At 40.1% G+C, this 25,010-nt stretch overlaps 1 protein-coding gene across 1 annotated transcript in view; it reads left to right on the top strand.

Annotated features, from left to right (window-relative positions):
• Positions 1-13,238, top strand: part of SLC30A8 (solute carrier family 30 member 8) — a 31,242-nt gene extending 18,004 nt beyond the window's left edge. The window contains exons 4-8 of the mRNA XM_059168905.1: positions 1,818-1,971; positions 5,608-5,758; positions 7,327-7,432; positions 11,404-11,538; positions 12,873-13,238. Of these exons, the coding sequence (XP_059024888.1) occupies positions 1,818-1,971; positions 5,608-5,758; positions 7,327-7,432; positions 11,404-11,538; positions 12,873-13,018 (692 nt within the window). The 3' untranslated portion in view covers positions 13,019-13,238. The remainder of the gene's footprint in view (positions 1-1,817; positions 1,972-5,607; positions 5,759-7,326; positions 7,433-11,403; positions 11,539-12,872) is intronic.
• The last annotated feature ends 11,772 nt before the right edge of the window (positions 13,239-25,010 follow it).

The following is a 25,010-nucleotide window of genomic DNA, read 5'->3' as shown; positions in this document are numbered from 1 at the left end:
CGAGGCTGACAGAGCCTGCCTTCCTTGAAAGCTACCGTTAGATACAGACCACAACATATATACTGACAGTGTGGGCTGTGGTTTTTCAAGCTTGGGCTGGTAGGAAGTTCTAATTTCACACCAAATAATTTATCATCACAAGTGTTTTGAATTACCTTTCCTTTACCATTCAGAGAGAGTAGGAGAAGGAGAGCGAGAGAGGAGGCAATAAACATCAATAAAAAGAATTTGTGACAATGTGATCTGAAGATGCTTTCCAGTCCCTGAACAGTGCTACGTTTGGAAAACGTGTATCTTTGGCTGAGCACCTGCCATTTTTCTGTATACATTTTCACATGTACTTCCCCCTTTCTGATACTATTGGTCAAAGTTGTTTTGCAAACATAGGATGTTTTGTAAACATGGACAGAACTTAGAATTTAGAATCCTGCTTGTATTTTCTCAAATATTTTCTCCTGGGAATGGAAGCCCATGAGCCTGGAAGACAAACGCTGTCCACTAGAACTCTCTGCTTCAGAAGAAATGTTCTATCATATAGAGTATAATGTGACCATAGAGCACTTTCTTTTCTTTTTAATTAAAAATTTTTTTTTAAAGTAGGCTCCACACCCAGCATGGAGCCCACCATGGGGCTTGAACTCATGACCCTGAGATCAGGACCTGAGCTGGGATCGAGAGGCAGATGCTCAACCAACTGAATGACCCAGATGCCCTAATAGAGCACTTTCAACGTGGCTACTGCTACTGAAGAACCGGATTTTTAATTTTACTTAATTTAAGTGGAAACAGCCACATGGGATGATGGTCCCCACGCGAGGCAGCACTGCTTTAGACATAAAGGTGAAAGTGAACTAGCTTGTCCACATGTAATTTCATGGATGGCTTCGTTTAGGAAGAAGCTAACTACAAAAAGCGAATTTATTTAAAAAAAATTAGTGGCTATTAAGACAGGCACCATGCGGATGTGGTAACAATCATGAAGGTTGTGTTTTGTAAATGACTCAAGTCTGGGAAATAACCCCACACTAGGAAGCGATACGTGCCTGGCCACTGACTGCCAGAGATTTCTAGACCCTCCTAGGCTTTTAGTACCTACTTACAAGGTTAAGTTAAAGATCAGGGTGAGGTGTTAAGAACTCCTAAGTGAGCAAAGGTGCTTTATTCAGCCTGCAGACTAAACACTATCTTATCTTTAAATATTCATGTAAATGTCTCCACACATACTTCTTTTCCATATGTTGTTCTTAAAATGCAGTCAGAGTGTTGATGTACCTCTGAGCTTGCCTCTGTGCTTATAATACATTGGGTTGGCAAATGAAACTCATTTTCATCAAGTGCCCTCTGAAGCCTTCCCTTGTTACTATTTTATTCCACACAGGGTACCAGTACTGGCAAATTGTAAATGTTTTATGGTGAAATTAAGAATTTCTAAACACATTGTACTCTTTGTGTCTCATTATTTCATCCCCTAATAAGTTTCAATCATTTTAGCACCTGTTTAAATTAAAATCCCCAAGGAAAAGAGCAATGGCAGATAGCAATTAAATGCTCTAAATATTTGCTAGAAATTACCTAGTAATACGGAGCATACTGAACTCAGACACTGGTGCTTTGTGAATGCAACATTCAAGTGCCTCATCTTAGTGCCAAAACCCATCCACACTTTCGCTTTGTGAATCACTGAGTGAACTAGTTTAAAGCCTCTTTGGGGTGGGGGGCAGGGTGCATCAAGGAACTTTAATGCCTTCGGACTCTTGGGAGGTTAAGGTGATTCACAAATTCTTTGTGTATGGGTGTCTGTGTGCTTGAATCCCTAGAGATCCTTGGTGCCCTGCTGTCCATCCTGTGCATCTGGGTGGTGACTGGGGTCTTGGTGTACCTGGCATTTGAACGGCTGCTCCACCCCGATTACCAGATCCAGGCGACTGTGATGATCCTAGTTTCCGGCTGTGCTGTGGCAGCCAACATTATGTAAGTCTCCCCACCCACTGTCCATCGACATTGTCTTCAACCCTGTGTGGATGCAGATGGTATGGTTTGGGTTGATGTTGTTTATTTTTGCTTAATTCCTCCTACTTGTGAAGATGGTAAATTGAATAAATTGCCAACGGGGTAGGGCGGAGGCAGGATCTGAGTCTAGATCCACCAGGTCCGGAATCGAGCTCCTAACCAGTCTGCTCTCTCCTGCAGCTGATGGTTCCATGCGACATAGGACTTATTCCTATCTAGCTTTTTGTTACACAAACACATTATGGGTTCCCAGAGGGCTGGGTTGGAAGGTCTCTTAAATTTTTATTTACTTCAGTTCCTTTTCTACTTTTGAATTCTCTTTTGCAACATGCCTATAAAACAGTCATCAGTGTCCTATATTTTAAAGGAACTAATAATAGGGAGTTCATTTTTCTCCAAAGCAATTTATTTTATCTTTATATCATTGTGACTGCATGAAAATTCCTTCTTAAGCTGTATTAGCTAAACTCTCTCTTTAGTTTCTACCTGTTGGTCCATTCCCTTATCCAAGTAGTCTTAATTCGTTCTCATGAGACATGCGATGTCTTACTGGACGTGTGATCATTGCCATATTGCTGTTCTCTTACCCAGATGAACTATCTGATTGTTCATGATAAGGGGGTTTTGAGGCCAGGCCTTTGATCTTTTTTGGTTGATTTGTTCCTTCCCATTTGATAGCTTGATTCTGGGCAATGCTACTTAAAACTGTATTATCTATCTATCTATCCATCTACTTATGAATCATCTGTGGTAGACAGAATAATGCCCCTTCAAAGATTTCCACATTCTAATCCTTGGAACTTCTGAGTATGTTAACTTACATGGCAAAAAGAACGTTGCAAATGTGATTAAGTTAAGGATGGACTTTGAGATGGGGAAATCTCCCATCTGTCTGGGTTATCCAGACAGGCCCAGTGTAACCCAAAAGATCCTTGTTAAGAGGGACACTTGAGGTCAGAGGGAAGGGAAGATGCTGCATTGTTGGCTTTGAAGATAAAGGATCCTGGAGCCAACAAATATGAGTTACCTCCCGAAGCTGGAAAAGATAAGACAGCAAATTCTCTCCTAGAGTCTCTATAAGGAATGCAGTCCTGCATACCACTGATCTCCAGAACTATAAAATAATACATGTACATTGTTCTAAGCCCCAAAGTCTTAAGATAACTTGTTATAGCAGCAAAAAAGAGACTCATACACTATGTATCATCTGTCTTTCAATGCAACATGACACATGCAATGAGATAGGCTCATACATGAAAGTGAAGAAGACAGTGACAGAAGAAGAATTGCATTTTAAAGAGTGTCTTTTAAGGGAGGGCACAATGGAATCCCTGGTATTAGGGGAAAATCTAAATGTGTACATTTTGGAAAAGCTCCTCAGTTCACTCTAATCCCTTACCTTGTGCCTGCCTCAGTTCCTTTCTTCTTGGTGTGCAAATCACTGCTCAAAATCTCTGAGATTTGCTCGACCACTCTGAGAGGGGTATTGACTGCTATTAGTGAGTAGATCCCTATTTCCATCCTGCTAACTTGAAAATGTGTTTTGTATTGGCACCAGGAGAAAAAGTGTGTGGAGACTAATGCAAATCTATCTCCACAAGGAGACAGATAAGGCAGAGCACATGTGCTGCTGACTGGAGGTCAATAACATTGTCTTTGTATAAGGAGAACAGTACGTCCACAAGACAGCAGGGAAAACGAAAATATTAATAATTTCATGAGAGTTCTATGTCATATAGGTTGTGTTGATGCTACATGAATATGAAGGACACACCTAGCTAACTACCCCATAAATCGAGAACCCTGATGATCAAGTTTGAGTTTCTAAATAGATACCATCCAAATTATCTTCTTACTGCAATTGCTTTTGAACTTTGACCTTAATGCTGCAGGTGCTTCTCATACTTGGGGAGACAAGGGAATGGAAAGTGGTAACTTCCCTGTGCAAGTAAGTAGTTATTTATGGATAAAGATACTGAGTGACTATAATGTTTTCTCCCAGAACTGGGATTACAGGTTTCAAGTGATGCTAGATGTTGCGTTGTCTGAATACAGAAATATCAGAACCAGAATTTCAATCCAACTCGAGTGCTTTGTCTGACTGTTTTGTTAGCTATAGTACCACTTCTTAGTAGACTTGCTAAAATTATAATTTTTAAAAATTTATTTGGGTCTTTTTAAAATCTCTGCCATCTCCATCATACTTAAAGCTACTTGGGGGAGGGACCATGTCTATTTTACTCACCTTTATACCTCAAGCATTTAACAATGCCTGCACACAAGAGCCCCAAAGGAAGTTGTTTTTTTTTTTTAATAAAATGAGTAAAAGAATGAATGACAATATGATAAGCACACATAAATAGACTTAGGAAAAGGGTATGTTTAACTGTCAGCCGAATCAGGCTGTCTGAAGATTCTTAAGTGGAAACTATTAATTAAGGGTGAATTTCTGCCTTAGCAGCAACTATCTAAAAACCGTGCATTATGTAATGATCAAATAGCAGTCATTCTACCTTATGGTGATGACCTTACATTTTACAAGACACTTTACTGGTGAATAGACTGGGATACCTGGTACTAAACAATAATTTTTTAAAACTTTGCTCCAAAATAAAACCAGGTACATAATTTATAGTGCCTAATACTTATCTCCTTGACTTGGATAGGAAATATTAAATTTTACAATATGTTCTATATAGGAAGAGAACGAGTCTGCAGCTCATACTCTTAGGACCATATAAAATATACATATGTTTATATGTATATATTTCTCTCTATATATTACTACATGCATTTGCATGTTAAATTACATACATATTTACATATATATTTAAAATACATTACTATATTTTAGTTTCTTGTTAATAGCTATATATATATATATAAACACATGACTATCATCACTGGCCATTAAAAATTATTCAGATTTTAAGTTCTCATAGGAATGCACAAAATTGGGTGTCTGGGTTATGGACATTGGGGAAGGTATGTGATATGGTGAGTGCTGTGAAGTGTATAAGCCTGATGATTCACAGACGTGTACCCCTGGGGCAAATAATACAATATATGTTGCTAAAAATAATTATAAACACTTTTTAAATTATTTTTTAAATGCACAAAATTAAGTAAAATATTTTTAAAAATCTGACCTTGATGAGATTTTATTTTTTTTCCTACCCCTTTCTGCAGCTTTTTGCATTTGAAAACAGTACATTTATTTAGCTCCCACCAAAGCTCAGCTTTAAGCCTAGCTTAGTGCCTGACACTCAGTAGACCCTCAATAAATACTTCCTCTCCTCATTGCCAAATAGTGTCATCTAGGAAGTGATGCTTTCCAGTTTTCATGTGAACAAGAGTAGCATTGGGTAGATGGTAGAGAAAGCAGAGGTGAATTTTGTTGTCTGTCCTCATATAAAAATTTAAAATTCTATGATGCGTGTATTTTCCAAATTAGTCCAAAATAGTACATTTTACAGCATTAATATTTCAACTCTCTGAGACCCAGCATAATACATGCTCTTGCCAACTCTCCATTATGCTGCATAGGTTTTCAAGGGCTAACCTCATGTGTGCCAAGAACACCCTTTTCTCTTTCAGGCTAAGCGTGATTCTGCACCAACGACATCCCAGTGACAATCACAAGGACGTGCAACCTAATGCCAGTGTCCGGGCAGCTTTTGTGCATGCCCTTGGAGATCTCTTTCAGAGCATCAGTGTGTTAACCAGTGCACTTATTATCTACTTTAAGGTGAGAATGTTTGCATTTACTCACTGTCATCCTAAGTTTATAGATTAGGTAGTAGAGAAGCTGACTTGTCAAAATTAACTTAAATGAGGGTGGACAGCTTATATTTGCCTATACTAACTGCTCTGCAGGGTTTACACAAGCAAACAAATATTTGAAGCCTGAAAACTTAGCCTTTCCAAATTCCTAAGTGCTGAGCCTTCAACTGTAGGGCTACAGTATTTCCAGAAAGCAGTTCCTTCTGTCATGGAGTTAAGGTGAACAGCAATGGGACCATGGATACCTTAGGATTCTTGGGTTGTATGCAGCAGAAAAGATGTCTAGCTTACTTAAGCAAAGATATATTTACTGGATGAAATTTACTAGATGTACTCTTGACAGAAATCAAGGTAGAAATAAGGGCAACATTGGGTATTTTAGATTTTAGAAACTTATCCACATTCTGGCCCAGGCACCAATGCAGACATGAATGTGATTCAACCAATTTTTTTCCTCCATATTATGCTGGAGATTCACATTTCTGGGGGAAAGAGTCACAGACTAAGGTTGGGTCTTCTAACTGCTGCTTGGCTGGGGAGGGAGAGCATCCGACCAAGCGACTGCCCCACCAATATCACCCACAATGGGAAAGATAATTCTCCTCCCCAAAGGAGGGTATTAATAAGAAGTTGGATGGATCCTGGATGAGCCTCTGACCCTACATTTGCTACAGATATATCAAGAACTAATAGAAGTGGGTTGGAGTGTAGGTAGGGGGGAATGGAGAAGGGCATTTAGCTCTGTCGTCTGTATCTTGATCATCCAGTTAGCAGGGACCAATCATTTTTACTAAAATATGGAAACACATAAATAAAAATTACAAAGATGTTATCATTGGAAGCTTTACATTTAAGGCAAAAGTGATCAAACTTGTATGGGTTAGTGGAGTTGAGAGTTTCCCAGAGGTACTGAGGCATGGAGTTTTCTATGGAACAGAACTTCATCAAGGGCAGAAGAGCAAGTCAGTCAGCCTGAAGCTAAGGGTGCCAGTGGTGAGACAGGGCAAGAATGAGGCCTCAGCTCATACTCTTAGGACTTAATCAAAGATGCCTGCTGCAAATACATGTCATCCTGAAGAGGGAAAGAAAGGAACGAACCCCAGACGGCCAAGACCAAGCTCCAGCTGAACCTCGGTCCTATGCAACCTCTGGGCAGGACATACTCTTTTTTCTCATCATGAGGAAAACTGGAAAACCATTGAATATTGTATAAACTTGTGCATATTTTCATCCCATACTCTGGGCTTCTATTAATTTGAGAAAAGTCCAATCAGGCCTTCGGAGAGAACACTCAAGGATACTTTCCCTGTACATCTAAAATTTACTTTTGACATTTCTTCAGTCATGGATAGTTTGAAGCATAAAGAAGGATTGAGTCTCCAGGACGTCTTGGCTCTGAGTTGAAGGTCAAGTGTCAGGAAGGTGAAAGGATACTAGTGTGAAAAAGCAGCAGGGACGTTTACTTATTCTATTCATTAGACTTTTTGCACAGAAGGCCTGAATTCAGTTAACTGAAGTCCCTTTATTTTCTAGCCAGACTATAAGATGGCTGACCCAATCTGCACATTCGTCTTTTCCATCCTAGTTCTGGCCAGCACCGTCACTGTGTTAAAGGACTTTTCCATCTTACTCATGGAAGGTAGGAGTGATTTTATTATTATTTCCAGGGTCAAGGTTTTCTCTTTCTTATAATCACAGAAGGGAATGGCATCGAGACATGTCCACCATTAATTCACGTTCTAAGGAAGATATACATTTATAAGGAATTTTATGAAAACAAATATTATGATTTTTATTCATATTGGAACAAGTAAAAAGAACTGGCTTCTCTTTCCTCCAGCAACTATTAAATGATATGGCACAGTATAAAAACAATTTGTACAAATGCTTAGGACAGATATTGAGGGGGATATTGCAAAAATATAAGGTCCTCACTAAATATATGGAAAATACCTAAGAAAAGTGGAATGATTTCTCTCACATACAGCATTATAACTACTAGAAAGGGCTTGCCTCAAACTCTGGTTAGACCAGGTCAGCAATGTTCCCATTTTAGTGCATCAGAATCACTTGGGGTCTGCTGGGTCCACCTCCATATTCCTAACCAGTAGGTCGGGAGACGGGCCCAAGAATTTGAATTTCTAACAAGGTGCTGATGTTGCTGGTCCAGTGACCACACCTTGAGAACAAATGGAATGGTCTTTTCATGGCACTTAAAGGGTTACTACATGAGTACTACTACGTTACTACTTAAAGGGCAGTAGAAAATGTAATCAGAATTAGAGGTTTGCATCACATCAAGCATTTGGATGATATAACAGATCTGTTATATCAAGACCTTGGCTTGAACTTTTCTTTTTTGTTCAGCACATTTTGATATAAGGCCAACACAGTCTCAGAGCGCAGGTGCCTTGACCAAAGCCCACACTTTCTTAACATTCACCACCAAGTACACATTTAAGGGTTTTGTCCTGTTGGCCCCATAACTGTTAGAGTACTTGTACTTAGTGAAGTTTTCTAAAAATAAAGAAAGGTACAAAATTACAAGAAGCTTCCCCACTTCTCCACCTTTGAAATCTCAACCCCATTCTTCAAAGGTAACACCTACTAGTAAGTTGATATGTACCTGTCCAGAAATATTTTGCATTTACATATATATGTACCTGAAATATATATGTACTTATATACTGTGTGTCTTTTTTAATACAAACAGAATTATGCATTGATACAATATTTTGTTCTGCATCTTGCTTTCTTTGATTGGAGGTCTTTCCGCATTAGCACATACAGAAATACACCCTATTCCTTTCCATGGTACAAATATTCCACTGTCTGCATGTACCTGCTTATTGCTGGATATTAGAAATATCAGTGCAATCATAATTCTATACATATGTATTTTTTAGTGCTTGTATATCTGCAGCATAACTCCTAGAAGTGGTATTACTATTTCAAAAGTTATGTGCATTTTACAATTTGATAGATATTGCCATTTCTGCCAAAGATACCATATCAATTTCTCTCCCACCAACAGCATTTGAGAATGCCTCACATCCTCACCACCGAGTATTACCAAAATGTTGATTCTTGTTTAATCTGATAGGTAGAATATTATAGGTTATTGATTCCATATGCATTCCTTCATTACAAGAGATATTGAGTGATGTTTCATATATTTATTAGTCTGGGTAATTATTTTTTAAACACTAATTTGGGTATTTTCCTGGGTGCATTGATATGTCTGCAGATTCTCCCTCAGGAAAAAAAAAAATTCTAGTATATGATGGAGCACTGAAGCCAGTGGGAACATACCCTTTTGCTTGTCAACATTATTTTATAGAATAAAATCATTAACCATAGATCTGTGTTCTCCATAAAAGTAAAGAGACAATCAAGGCAAGAGGGAAGGGGGTAATGGGATTGTGATTCCATCTCAAGGGTCTGAGACAATGACAACAGGCCTTCAGGGGGTCACATGACACTCCTCAGAGGTGACACATTAGGCTTAATAGTCAGCTCTGGGTTGTAAGACTTAGTCTCTGACATTTGTGTAACATTTCATACTCAGAGCATGAACATGAGAATCGGATGTCCCCCTTCTCTATCTGGCCTTAGCAATGGTTCTTAACCTCTCTGACTCCCAGTTCCCTCTCTTCCAATTAAATAGGAATTGTGACACTGATAATTAGCTATTAAAGTCCTTATAGCTATTAAGTAAGCTAATCATTATGAATACAGTACTTAGCCGAAACCTTGACATATGGTAGTTTCTCAATAAAGGTACGTTATTATCATTGCACTACAACAATGTCAACCATGACTCCATACACATTCTATGGCTAATCTAAGAAATCTTTTAATTTGTTTCTAGTGCCCTGGGCTTTGTGCAGCTCACAGAGTAAAAGAACATGCTCTTTGCTACCTCCATTAAATAATATGAAGTGGGATTAAACTAAACTCAAACTGTATTAGCCCCGAGAACGAAATCCCCATGAGCAAGGTTTTTAAACACTGGAAAAGGAGAGTTAAGGATTCCCTATTCCTTTAAGTGAGCTGTTCTTGAGTATCTGTTTATTTCAATCCTTTGGGAAGCTTTTTAAAATACTTATGCCCAGGCCCCATACACAGAGACTCTGATTTAACTGACTCAGGTGGGGCTGGCTTTGATGTTTTTTTAACACGCAGCCAAGCTTGAGAACTACTGCAAGGTAGAGCTGCCCAGTGGTTCATAAATGTTAATGCAATGGTTCTCAGATTTGGCTGTGTGTTAGGTACCAGATGGGCTGTAACAACAGTGATGCTTCATCTTATCCCCAGAGGATCTGACTTAATCGGTCTTGGGTGTACCCTGGTAATCAGGATTCCTAAAATCTCCTCTGATGATACTAATGTGCCTTCAAGGTGGAGAGCCACTTTGAAAGTGTGTCGATTTCAGACCCTCACCCATAGACATTTTCTTTGGGATGACTGGAATGGAGCTAAGGCATATTTATTTTTAAGAAACATAGCAGGGGTTTATGTTGTGTATATATGATTGAAGTGGAAGCTAAAAGGTAGTCCTCCTTAGAAATCTCTTCTACAGCATCCTCTTTGGGTCATCGTTAGTTGGCAGGGATTTATTTATTGCATCAACTGGCTTTATCAGTATTATGCTGGTTGGGCTGATCTCCCCCCGCCCACCCCCAAAAAACTTACATTAAACTGCTGTGTTCTATAATTCTAACTCACCATTGGCCCGGCTTCTCTCTATCCAAAGCAAGGACACTTACACTTTCATATCCTCTCATCTTCCAAATGACAGTCCTTGCAATGTCTGAAAAAAGTGATCTTTCTGCCTTGTGATTTCACTAAGGCCGGAGGATCCCCAGTTCCTGCGACCTGAAACAATAGCTGATTGGCTGACAGCGTCCCTACCTTCCTCTCTGCCTCCACCCCATTCCTTTTGAAGCAAGGATGATGTCAAATTCTTCTATTATAAGATCCGGACATTAAACCCTGACTAATGTACCTAAATCAATAACAATTCTATAAACTGAATAATAAGGTGGCATTATAATGTTAGTATCAACTATTAACACAATTCAGTAAGTGACCCATTGGATAACCACTATTTACACAGCATTCCAAGTGTACAAAGAACCAACATTTTCCCATTTGCTCCTCAAAGAACTCAAGTGTACCTACTGCTCTTACCAGCCCTATTTTAATCACAGATGTGCTGAGGATCAGAGAAGTTCCAAGATTTCAGTAAATTCATGGTAGTCATGAATGCTAACCTGAAATTCTTTGATACCAAGTCCCACGTTTCTTCATTTTGCTTTCTAGAGTGTATGCAAAGATCATTAGAAAAAGCTCAGTTAGTTTAATAACACACCCTGAAAACAGAGAATGATTACTATGGTTGGGTATTGCATAGTAAAGTCTGCAAACGTTCTTTGATGTCAAACTCTTTGAGTCACATGAATCTGAATCGTAAGCATCTGAAGTAAAAAACCAGAGAAAGGGGGGCACATTGATATTCTGGAGCAGATTTTGTGGCCCTATCTAGCCATGTAAATGAGCTGTACTTCATTAAATAAGGAGCAGCCCCCCTCCCTTTCGTCCTGTCAGGGGTGCCCAAGAACCTGACTTACGATGGGGTGAAGGAGCGCATCTGGGCGGTGGACGGAGTGGAGTCGGTGCACGGCTTGCACATCTGGTCTCTAGCCATGAACCAAGTGATCCTCTCGGCTCATGTTGTTGCAGGTCAGTGCATTCCTTAAACACCCCGCCCGAGTTCAGTTCTTGTCCCGTAAGCTCAATAGTTCCCCTCCTTTTTGTAGAGCTGCCCTTAGTGTCCCCTGCCTACCAGAACAACAGTAGAGTGTTTCCTTTTACCAAAGGCCTTTGAAAACATTCCTTGTCAATGTTACTGTAGCAACAATACTGAAGGCAACCCCTGAGGGTAGCCGGTAGAATAAATGGTTTAAATGCCTCCCAGACTTCAAGGTCTTAGACTCTGAAAATTAGACCTCACCTGTTTGACTTGGTGTCCAATCAGTTAAATAACGGCTGAATTCAACAATAAATCTTCATTGAATATCTCCTGTTCTAAGATGCTCTGCCTATCACAGAAGATAAAAAGGGGCCGGAGCCATGGGTCCCCTCCTTAAGGTTCTAACAAGCTAAGAGATGTGCTAGCAGGGTTTAATGGCGGTTCCTCTCACTGGATGGTTAGACATTCTGTGATCATGGGAGATAATTCTTAAGATGTTGGGTTTATTTTAAAAACCATTTTCTCAGGTAGAAGGTGATTTGTTCGTTCTGTGTCCTTGGGCTGGGGACATAGGCAGTGGGGGAGAGGTGGCGAGGGCCTCCCTCCCTGCCTCAGGAGACAGCTCAGGCGAAATGGTATGTCAGGCAGCTAACACATAACTCAAGAAGTCAGAGGCAGGCCCCGGCAATGACAGCAACAGGCATTTGAGGACTCTGCTTTCTTAGACAACCTCATCTCTGCTGAGAGGCTCAGATCTGGCTACCAGTAATTTATAGCATCCGCGACACCAATATTTCACTGCAGATGGAAGAGTCTAGTAAACAATCAGGTTACTATGGAGGGAACCTGACAGCTTCTTGATACATTTTGGGACAAGAGGAAAGATGACAGTGAGGTTGCTGCTCTAAGAAGAATCTGGGGGGAGCTCTAAATGTTCCCATAATATAATGTTGATGAGATACAAGGGCTACAACCCCAGAGATCTCTGGGAACTGGTGGAAAGGGATGTATGAGAAATAAACAGGTTTGTGTTACCTTTCTTCAGGCCTTATCTTCCCTTCTATGCTCAGCTGCTAAGTGTGCCAGACCCCAGAGAGAACTGTGGGAGAGTTCCCATAGTGATGGGTACTTTGCTGCACTTGAACTTCAACATTTTGTCTGTGCGAATGGTGCTGATTGTCAAAGCCAATATGGCTTCTTCTGAGTGCTCTGCTTATGTCCCTCCCCATCGCGTCCAAGACAAAGTACTTGAAGGGGGGGAAATGGAGCAGTCACCCAGGTGTGTGCAATCAGTGCCCATCTCCCCGTGGTTCTTTCTCAACAGCAGCCAGCCGTGATAGCCAGGCCGTTCGGAGAGAGATTGTTCAAGTCCTCAGCAACAGCTTTACGGTGCACTCACTCACCATTCAGATGGAATCTCCAGCCGACCAGGACCCCGACTGCTTTTTCTGTGAAGACCCCCGGGACTAGCTCAGTCACAACGTCAACCGTTCAGTTTCGACGGGCCCCTATATGCTGCTCTGCAGTTTCCAACACAGAAGAAAGAAAGAACCAAAGGAAGAGGTTTGAGAAATTCATGATACAGTCCAGTGCACATTTCATCCTTCTTCATTGAGCTCCGCCCACCGTAAATGAAACTCCAGTGAGATTCATCAGCCAATTGGATCATCAACTCATGGGTGGCTGTGTTCAGTTACAGGAATGTGTGTATAGCCTGTCCCTGACTGGGGCTGAAATAACGGCTGTTTGTAACTGGAGGCAGTAAAAAGCTAGCCTCCCTTCAATAATGCATCCTGAGGATGAGTGGGTAAAACTGAAGTCTGGAAAGTCTTATTAGGAGTTGGCCCCTGGGAATTCTCCCAAAACGTGCGAAGCAAAAGAAAAGTCAAGTTCAGGGGGACTCTGGAGGTCTCAGACCACACTATAAATTGACTCTCTCAAGCAATATAATATGATTGGGAGCAGTACCCTTGTGCTTCCTACTCACATCACTATTCCCTAAATGGGGTTAGAAAGGCCCTCTTTCCCTTTTGCTTCCAAATTATGTTTTAATATGTCTGAAACTAAGGGCACCGGGGTGGCTCAGTGGGTTAAAGCCTCTGCCTTCAGCTCAGGTCATGATCTCAGGGTCCCAGGATCGAGCCGCGCATCGGGCTCTCTGCTCCGCGGGGAGCCTGCTTTCTCCACTCTCTCTGCCTGCCTCTCTGCCTACTTGTGATCTCTGTCAAATAAATAAATAAAATATTTTAAAAACTGTCTGAAACTATTGAATGACATTTTACTTGTCTGTATAAAAGCTCCGGACAGATGAAAAATTATGAAATTGTTGCTTTTTGAGTGTCTTCCTGTAGTGTGACCTAATAAGAAAACAAGGAGGCACAGAACATCAGGGTTCTTATCCCAGGTCACCTGGAAAATAATTTAGTCAAAGAATTAAGAACTCTCAGGTCTTCAATAATATTGTTGGAGTCCCAGCTACTGCCCAGATATTATACTAGGCTATTTAGATGTGTCACCTCATTTTATTTGAATGCCAACATTAGAAAGTTAGAATTAATACCATCACTGTATAGCTAAGGACATAGGCTCACAGAGGTTAAGTACCTCAACCAATGTCATTTATTTGCTCATTCATTCAATGTGGACTATGGACTTGGTGAATTATATCAATATGGCCTTTGTGTTCATGGAGTTCCTTCCCTTTTGTAGGGGAGACAGGCATTCCACCAGTAACCACCAGGAACGTCCTACGAATAGTGGCAAGTCATGAGGGAAGAGAGCCTGGTTTAGAATGGGGCAAGTCAGTGGAGAGCCTCTCTGAAGAAACAGCATCCAAGTTGAGACTTCAATAGGCAAGTAGGTGATAGCCAAGTGAATTATAGGAGGAAGTACATTCTGGAAGAAGCAGGAGCATGAGTGAACACCAAGGAGAAAGAACTTGGTGCACAGGGGGAAATGAGAAGGCCCTTGTGGCTAGAGGGTGCGTAAGGGTAAGGGATGCATTAAAAAAAAACATGGAGGACACGAAGGAGGAGAGAGGAGCAAGTGCGGTTGGCGAGGCAAGATCCTCTCATTCGGAGTCATTGATTGTATCATTCCATGCTTCCAGCACTGACTGTAACTCACTACCTGGACACAGTAAGGTAAAATAAAAGATGTGCAGGCCTACGTCTTGGAAATCCTGAGTCAGTGGGTCTGCTTTGGAACCTAAACTTTTTTTTTTTTTTTTTTTAAACAAACCCAGAGATAGTCTAAAGATTATCTGGAGTCTAAAAGAACTTTAACAGGGGTGCCTGGGTGGCTCAGTTGTTAAGCATCTGCCTTCAGCTTGGGTCACGATCCTAGCGTCCTGGTATATGGAAGTTATACTCATGTTACCTATTAATTTCTTTACATTTTATTTATTTAATTGACAGAGAGAGAGATAGTGAGAGAGGGAACACAAGCAGGGGGAGTGGGAGAGGGAGAAGCAGGCTTCCCACTGAACAGGGAGCCCGATGGCAAGGCTCGATCCCAGGACCCTGTGATCATGACATGAGCCAAAGGTAGACACTTAATGACTGAGCCACCCAGGTACCCTTACCTGTTAATTTTTTTAAAAAGATTTACTTATTTATTAGAGAGAGAGCGCGCACACGCACACAAGTGGGAGGGGCAGAGGGAGAGGGAGAGAGAAACTCAAGCACTCTACATTGAGCGTGGAGCCTGATGCAGGGCTCAATCTCAGGGCCCTGAGATCACGACCTGAGGAGAAACCAAGAGTTGGACGCTTAACCAACTGCACCATGCACGTGCCCCTGCCTGTTTATTTTTATTTCTATGCGGCAAAGGAAACTTTTAGCTCTGATTTTTAAACCTATATAATTTTTACATTACCATTATTAATATTATAGAGAACAAAAGTTATGCCTTTGATGATTTTTATGTCATCGTCAGCATCTAGCAGGGCACTGGAGACCTAGCAGGCATTAAATAATTATCGAGGCAATGACTGTGGGGCTTTGTGTGAGCCTTGTCGTTATTTTTCATTTACATCTGTATTTTTCTGAAATTTTGAGGGCCAAAAAAACGTTGACTTTGACAGAGCAGGTCACATCTGTGCCATCTCTGCAAATCAATCAGCTCTGCTGAAGTAGCTACTTAGCATTCTGCTGACAATCCACCCTGCTCGGTGGAGACAAATAGACTTGTCCCCCACCTCAGTAAGCACGTTTAGGCAACCAGAATTAGAGCCACTCATATTTCTAATGGGTCCTGCCTCAGCTGGATCTCAAAATGGAAGGGATAGTTCATGCCAAATCATCTCTCCTGTCTCAAAGGCCATTGAATGGTTTTGCTTTTCAATGTTCTGCGTAGGCCAGAGCCCTGAAGACCTGGCAAACACACAAGTTCTCGTGTAATTGTTTGCTCTTCTTTCTTTTTGAGATCACATTTATCTTTTATGTCAGGAACACACCAAACACACCGAATGCCAAGGAATCATAAAGTAGGGGGATTGCCCCAAAGGAATTGCCCCATGGCCCCTAACAACTCCTGCTATTTCCCTGAAATTCGGCCTCTTTCGTCAGCTAGATTGAAAACTCTAGATGGTAGATGTCTGGGGGGTAATGTGTAAGGCAATCTGCCATGGGAACTTTAAATATTTGAAGATGAAAGAGCAGATGACACCAAGAGACTTTAGGCACCATGCATCAAGTTTGAAAGTCAGCTTCTCCCTTTGCCTCTTCCCTGGAGTCCAGGAACGTGAACGCCAGGCCCTTGACATTCCTGGAGTAGTGTAGTCGAGTTCTTTACTTTATGGCTTTGCCTTCTCTCTGGCTATCAAAACATCTTTCACATCATTCAAAGAAACACAGTTTATTTTTCACAGCATGGAAATCAGGCCAACTTCATTGTCACCCTCCATCCTTAATATGCTTCTCTGTCATCCAGCCCCCAGTCAAGATTTATCTAGGACTCTATGGTGATGTTAGGGCCCATAAAAGAAATTGATGTGTTCCATATGTTCGGTGACAGATGGGAAATGGGAATGTTGAAGGACATGAAGGAGAGAACGTATGGACTTTGAACATCGCGTTTGTAGTTGGATTGCCCGAGTCTGAATCTTAGCTCTTGCCTTTATTAGCTCTGTGACCTCGAGCGAGTTACTTAATGCTCTGTCCCTCTGTTTCCTGATCAGTAAAAGCTCCCTATTCAGATGTGTGAGAATTTAATACATTAGGACATTTAAAGATGTCAGGCTTGTACATAGCATGTGGTTGGCACTCAGTAAATCTTCACTTTTATTGATTATTATATATGAAGTGAGTGCGTATTTATTTGGGCACCAACACAGACATTTATTTCATCCCCACTTTTAAAAGGTTTTGAGTCTTCAGCACAACTCCCACAGCAGAGTGGCAGAATTACTGGTGAGAAGCGAACAGCTCTTTTTCTCAGGGAGCAATTGAGGCTTGCTGAGATAAAGACGTCTACTGCGGGCATCGCCTAGTGGGCGAGGCATGGATTCATTAAAACAGTGAAGTACCATATGATACTCTCAATAGATGCTGAAAAAGCATTTGACAAAGTACAACATCCCTTCCTGATCAAAACTCTTCAAAGTGTAGGGATAGAGGGCACATACCTCAATATCATCAAAGCCATCTATGAAAAACCCACCGCAAATATCATTCTCAATGGAGAAAAACTGAAAGCTTTTCCGCTAAGGTCAGGAACACGGCAGGGATGTCCATTATCACCACTGCTATTCAACATCGTACTAGAGGTCCTAGCCTCAGCAATCAGACAACAAAAGGAAATTAAAGGCATCCAAATCGGCAAAGAAGAAGTCAAATTATCACTCTTCGCAGATGATATGATACTATATGTGGAAAACCCAAAAGACTCCACTCCAAAACTGCTAGAACTTATACAGGAATTCAGTAAAGTGTCAGGATATAAAATCAATGCACAGAAATCAGTTGCATTTCTCTACACCAACAGCAAGACAGAAGAAAGAGATATTAAGGAGTCAATCCCATTTACAATTGCATCCAAAACCATAAGATACCTAGGAATAAACCTAACCAAAGAGACACAGAATCTATACTCAGAAAACTATAAAGTACTCATGAAAGAAATTGAGGAAGACACAAAGAAATGGAAAAATGTTCCATGCTCCTGGATTGGAAGAATAAATATTGTGAAAATGTCTATGCTACCTAAAGCAATCTACACATTTAATGCAATTCCTATCAAAGTACCATCCATCTTTTTCAAAGAAATGGAACAAATAATTCTAAAATTTATATGGAACCAGAAAAGACCTCGAATAGCCAAAGGGATATTGAAAAAGAAAGCCAACGTTGGTGGCATCACAATTCCGGACTTCAAGCTCTATTACAAAGCTGTCATCATCAAGACAGCATGGTACTGGCACAAAAACAGACACATAGATCAATGGAACAGAATAGAGAGCCCAGAAATAGACCCTCAACTCTATGGTCAACTAATCTTCGACAAAGCAGGAAAGAATGTCCAATGGAAAAAAGACAGCCTTTTCAATAAATGGTGCTGGGAAAATTGGACAGCCACATGCAGAAAAATGAAATTGGACCATTTCCTTACACCACACACAAAAATAGACTCAAAATGGATGAAGGACCTCAATGTACGAAAGGAATCCATCAAAATCCTTGAGGAGAACACGGGCAGCAACCTCTTCGACCTCTGCCGCAGCAACATCTTCCTAGGAACAACGCAAAAGGCAAGGGAAGCAAGGGAAAAAATGAACTACTGGGATTTCATCAAGATCAAAAGCTTTTGCACAGCAAAGGAAACAGTTAACAAAATCAAAAGACAACTGACAGAATGGGAGAAGATATTTGCAAACGACATATCAGATAAAGGACTAGTGTCCAGAATCTATAAAGAACTTAGCAAACTCAACACCCAAAGAACAAATAATCCAATCAAGAAATGGGCAGAAGACATGAACAGACATTTCTGCAAAGAAGACATCCAGATGGCCAACAGACACATGAAAAAGTGCTCCATATCACTTGGCATCAGGGAAATACAAATCAAAACCACAATGAGATATCACCTCACACCAGTCAGAATGGCTAAAATCAACAAGTCAGGAAATGACAGATGCTGGCGAGGATGCGGAGAAAGGGGAACCCTCCTACACTGTTGGTGGGAATGCAAGCTGGTGCAGCCACTCTGGAAAACAGCATGGAGGTTCCTCAAAATGTTGAAAATAGAACTGCCCTATGACCCAGCAATTGCACTATTGGGTATTTACCCTAAAGATACAAATGTAGTGATCCAAAGGGACACATGCACCCGAATGTTTATAGCAGCAATGTCCACAATAGCCAAACTATGGAAAGAACCTAGATGTCCATCAACAGATGAATGGATCAAGAAGATGTGGTATATATACACAATGGAATACTATGCAGCCATCAAAAGAAATGAAATCTTGCCATTTGCAACAACATGGATGGAACTAGAGCGTATCATGCTTAGCGAAATAAGTCAAGCAGAGAAAGACAACTATCATATGATCTCCCTGATATGAGGAAGTGGTGATGCAACATGGAGGCTTAAGTGGGTAGAAGAATAAATGAAACAAGATGGGATTGGGAGGGAGACAAACCATAAGTGACTCTTAATCTCACAAAACAAACTGAGGGTTGCCGGGGGGAGGGGGTTGGGGAGAAGGGGGTGGGATTATGGACATTGGGGAGGGTATGTGATTTGGTGAGTGCTGTGAAGTGTGTAAACCTGGTGATTCACAGACCTGGGGATAAAAATATATGTATATAAAAAATATATGTTTATAAAAAATAAAAAAAAAAAAATAAAAAAATAAAAAAAAAAAAAAAACAGTGAAGTCCCATTCTGATGCACTCTGAACACTTCCACTTTTTAAAGCAAATGCTGAGTTAGTCACTTCAAGAACATTTATTAACAAAGTACAGCTGTTCAGTTCAAGAAGACAGAGTCACGGATCTCCCGGACCCTTTCCCCTGCTCCTGCGAGGGTCTCTTCCTTGGTTTCTTTCTCCTAGCCACAGTTTGTCCTGACCAGATGTGGTTCCTTCTTCTGGCTTCTAGATTGTCATTGGCATGGAGGCACCATTTTCTTATCTGTTAAATTTTGCAGGGCCAACAAAGACCTTTAGCACTCAGATGTCCATAAGAAACAAAAAACAAAAAAACAAAAACAAAAAAACAAAACAAAAAAAAGCACCACCTGGCATATACATCTGATAGATTCTTGGAGAAGGTGGCTCTCCAGCTCCAGCCCCACCTGCTGAACTATGGGCCAGAGAAGCCTGCACAAAGACTCATTTTCTGCATTTAGCTTTGAAGTACCTTCAGGAAATGATTTTCTGAGCTCATCTCCCTGTATTCCCTGTTTTGGATCAACAGGGCAATCTGTTTAAATGACTAATTACAGAAATCATTAAAGGCACTAAGCAAATGTCTTTGAATACCCACCTCCCAAGTTTTACAAGTCCTGCTTGATGTGACAGTGATGAAACCATTTAATAGTCCAGCGCAGGCGGATATTTAAAAAAAAAAAAAAAAAAAAAAGGTGACCATATGTGGCTCAGTTTCCTAACTTTCAGATTTCACACTTAACGTTTGTCATTCTGTTACTGGACACCTGTTTAAATTCTATTTTAAACTGTTAATGTATTTTGTTTAGAATGAAACCAGGAAAAAGAGAGAGTTTGGGTTAAGTCATCATCTTTTATCCCTAAGATCATGGCAGAAAATATTTCTCATAACACCAATCAGGACTCTAATGAGAATATCCTCCTCCATTCTCAATCTTTTATTGAAGGAAAGAGCCTGAGGGAGCAGATTGGGCTAAAGGAGATGGAAGATAATCTAAGAATCAGGGGCACTTCTCAAATCATCTTGGTCATTGCTATGAAACCCCAGTGAGGGAAGGATGGGGGTCAGAGGCAGTCATACCCCTTGACAGTCGTAAAAAACAAACACACTTGTGCTTCGTCACCCATAAAGATCAGGAAGTGAAGAGAGATGTCACGCTGAATTGCACCCTTTTCAGGTGTGTCAATCAAGCCCTAGGAGACAATGTTGCAGCATAATTGCCCTATATTTCCTTCCTTCAAAGGGATACCCATTTGCTAAAAACATAATTATCCTATTTGAAGTCATTGAAGCCATGTGGTTGTTGGGCCCTTCAAGTGTTATTTCCCTAGATTGTAGAATTTAGGAGGTTGGGGGTATTACGGAAGAAGAAAGGGCACCAGTTGTACTGAAGATATTATAAACCATGGTGAGTTAACCTGTACAAAAGAATCAGAATCAGATGTGACTCTGGGGTCTTGTTTGAAGTTGAACTGCATTCTTCACATGGCAATCTGTAGGCACTTACTAAGCTAATACCCTGTTTCTTTTCCATCCCATCTTTTATTTTTTTCAGAGATGAAGAATGGGTTTTATCTGGCATATACATGCAAATGATGAACAAGAATTTCTGTTGCTGCCCCATTCTCCACTCCACATTTGTCTTTGACGTGGCAGAAGCTTACAGTCAAAAAAATAGGAGTACCCTGTGTTGACATTTCTTTAGAGCAATATTTTCTATGAATAATTAATGGCCTAGAAAGATGAAGTGTCCTTTTCTAGTTTCCACTTTCCCACAGAGTTCAGCACCTTGTGTGAATTTGGAACGGGAAAGGACACTTCAGATTTCCTTGGCTCAGTAAGTTCTGAATTCATAAACAGAAGCAGATTCTCTTTCCATTCAATCTCCTACAAACACAAAGCCATAAAGAAGATTCTTCAGGGTCTTAGATTAGATCACTTTTAATGTTGACTAAAGAGAAAATTCTGAGAGAGGCACTATGATCAAATACAGTTGATGAGGATCCACAACTGTTTTCCTCCATCTCCTCTACCATTCTGCCTCATTTCTGCCCTTACCCTCTCCTCTCTTCCTCCTTTCCTCCTCCTTCCTCTTATCATAATTATTATTTTGATAGCTTTTAAATACTCTGGAATTTACCCCTTATACTACAGTGATGGAGAATCTTTTACCTGGATATAAACATTTGCACAATAGTAGAGACCCTTCAACATACAGATTTTGAAGAATACCACTAATCCCCTACCCTGAGACTTCTCATTAATTTGTTAACTCACGTAATTCATTTCTCAAATCATTTTACTAATATTTATTGATCAACTACATGTCAGACACAAGGTCAGGAAGTACAATATTGCTTTTGTGTGTTTATATTTGTCTAGAAGACTTCTACTTCTATCATGGATTAAGAAATGGCTGCATAACTAAACCCTGGAGGTCCTGAAAAAAAATTAATACTCAAATGCTAGGCATCAACTCTGAGAAGTATAAACACACCTGCATTGCTTCTCCCTTGAAAAATACATTTCATAAAGGTATTGCTCAGGTGCAGTCCAATCATGAAATTAGTCACATTTCCTGATGCAATCTTACTGATTGTTCCAGAACTTGAAGTATTTCACTTCCCTTCTTTCTCCAGTTACTGAACTATCAGTGTCTCTAATACAATAGAAAATATTGGGCAGCGACTTGAGGATTAGATGAGCTTGGAATGTTAGTGCTGGAACAGGTACGATTAAATACTTAGGAAAAAGAACTAACCAAGAAGGGGGAAACATTTGCACACTGAAAGTGATATGACACTGATGAAAGAATCTGAAGTACACACACATAAATAGAAAGACACCATCTGTTCAGAGATTGCAAACATTAATATTGTTAAAATGGTTATACTACCTCATGTTATCTACAGATTCAATGAAATACCTACCAGATTTCCAATGGCATTTTTCACAGAAATAGAAAAACAATCCTCAAAGGTCCGAACCACAAAAGAACCAAAAAGCCAAAGCAATCTTGAGCAAGAACAGCAAGAACACAGGCTTCACACTCCCTGAGTTCAAATACATATCACAAAGCTACAGTAATTGAAACTGTATGGTACTTGGTATGAGAACAGTTGTGCAGACCAATGGAGATCTCAAAAATAAATCCGTGCATTTATAAGGAACTGATCTTTGACAAGGGTGCCAAGAACACACAATTGGAAAAGAACAGTCTCTTCAGTGAGCAGTGTTGGGAAAACTGGAGATCTACATGCCGAAGAATGAAACTGGACCCCTATCTCACACTATGTATAAAAATCAACTCAGAATGGATTAAAGACATAAAGGTAAGACCTGAAACACCAAAACTACTCAATGAAAAGATAGGGAAAGAGCTTCTTGACATTGGCCTGGGAGATATTTTTTAGATATTCCCACCAAAGCACAGGCAGTAATAGCAAAATAGACAAGTGGAGAATTACCTTATCCAGAGTAACATATTCTTGTCCAGCAGACATGAATCATCATTACAGATGATGAAGCATTTAATTCTTTCGTATGTTTTGTTGTAAACACTAGATATGCATGTATATTTATATTCTAGCCTTGGATTCATTCACCCCTGGTTCTAGTCCAGTACATTTTTTCTAGCTGCATGGTTTTGGCTACATCATTAAATAGCTAACTTTCTCATAATTCTGAATACAGCCACTTAGATCACAAGGTTGTTGTGATTGTTAGGTAACTAATGTGACATCCTCACTGTGGCCTGCACATAGCATGGGCTGAGAACATAAAAAGTTTCCTCTTTCTGGGAACTAGATCTCTGCTTTTAAAAGAAGGAACTTGTTAGTAACCACACTGATGCAGTATCATAGAAGGTGTGGGTTCTTTATTTTAAATGAAAGATTAATGGACTCACTTGAAGTATTCAATGATCAAAATATGCCAAGAAAAGACCTTCGGCCCATATCAGGGGACCTTTAAAAACTAGATTCATTCTGTTGAGTATACAAGTATTTTAAGGATTGATGGAAATAAATAGGAAATGGAAAAAGTAGAAGGGAAAAGAGTTTCCAAAAAAGAGGAGGTTATAATGCAAATTTGTAGGACCTAAAAATATTTGGAAGGTATTTACAGCAATTTGCATTGAGATAATGCATATAAAATGCCCAATATAAATAAGTGTATCCAAGATAAGTATAAATTCCTCTCCTTTCATGTACCAAAATAGACTCAGAGACTGAAGAGATAATGGGGAGGAGGATGAAGTATGGGATAAGAAAGAAGGGTAAGAAGAAAGAACCCAAGAATGTCATAAAACAGAAATTTAACAGAGATAATCTATAGAAACAAGGACTTCACAGGCAATATAATGTCAATAAAAATGTATCTTTCAATAATCACTCTCAACATAAAATGGCAAAATGTTGCAGACTGGATAAAATGACAGGACCCATCCATTTGTTGTCTACAAGAGACCTATTTGGAACCTAAGGATACATCCAGACTGAAAGTGAAGGGATGGGGAACCATCTTTCATGCCAATGGGTTTCAAAAGAAAGCTGGGGTAGTGATTCTCAGATAAGCTGAATTAGATTTTAAACTAAAGACTGTAGTCAGAGATAAAGAAGGACACTACCTCATTCTTAAAGGGTCTATCCAGCAAGAAGATCTAAAAATTGCAAATATTTATGCCCCAAATATAGGAGCAGCCAGCTATATAAGACAACTGTTAATCAAGATAAAGAGTCAAGTTGATATGAATACATTAATAGTAGGGGATCTTAACATGCCACTCTCAGTAATAGATAGATCATCCAAGCAGAAAATCAATAAAGAAACAAGAGCATTGAATGACACTTTGGACCAGATGGACCTCATAGATATATACAGAACATTCCACCTTGAAACAACAGAACACTCATTCTTCTTGAACACACATGGAACTTTCTTTCTCCGGAATAGACCACCTACTGGATTACAACCGATACCAAAAGATTGAGATTATTCCCAGCTTATTCTCAGACCACAATGCTTTGAAATTGGAACTCAACCACAAGAAAAAGTTTGATAGGAATTCAAACACTTGGAAGCTAAAGAGGATGGAGATAACAAAGAAAAACTGACTCACAAATTACACACACCCTGGGTGGTGGACACTGAAATAACATGCTGCAAGCATAAGAAGAGATGGCATTTCCTTCCATGTTTCATGATATCAAATAGAAATGTCCACCCTGGGTGGTGGACACTGAAATTACATGCTGCAAGCATAAGAAGAGATGGCATTTCCTTCCATGTTTCATGATATCAAATAGAAATGTCCACCCTGGGTGGTGGACACTGAAATAACATGCTGCAAGCATAAGAAGAAATATAATTATCTAATGATAATGTAGGGCAGAATTTAAGTCACCCTAAAACTGTCTTAGATTTTCATCCACTTGTTTATTTAATGAGTGTTTAGTGGCTGCCTGGTATGTGCTAGGCTCTGTGGTAGGCACAGACATCCAAGACAGACATCCAAGATGATGACACTCACTCTTTAATGGGGAATATAGGCAACAGACCAATAAATA

This window comes from Mustela lutreola, chromosome 3, assembly GCF_030435805.1.
Source record: "Mustela lutreola isolate mMusLut2 chromosome 3, mMusLut2.pri, whole genome shotgun sequence".
Classification (NCBI taxonomy): domain Eukaryota; kingdom Metazoa; phylum Chordata; class Mammalia; order Carnivora; family Mustelidae; genus Mustela; species Mustela lutreola.
The sequence above is the reverse complement of the archived record's forward strand: the minus strand, read 5'-3'. Positions and strand labels throughout refer to the sequence as shown.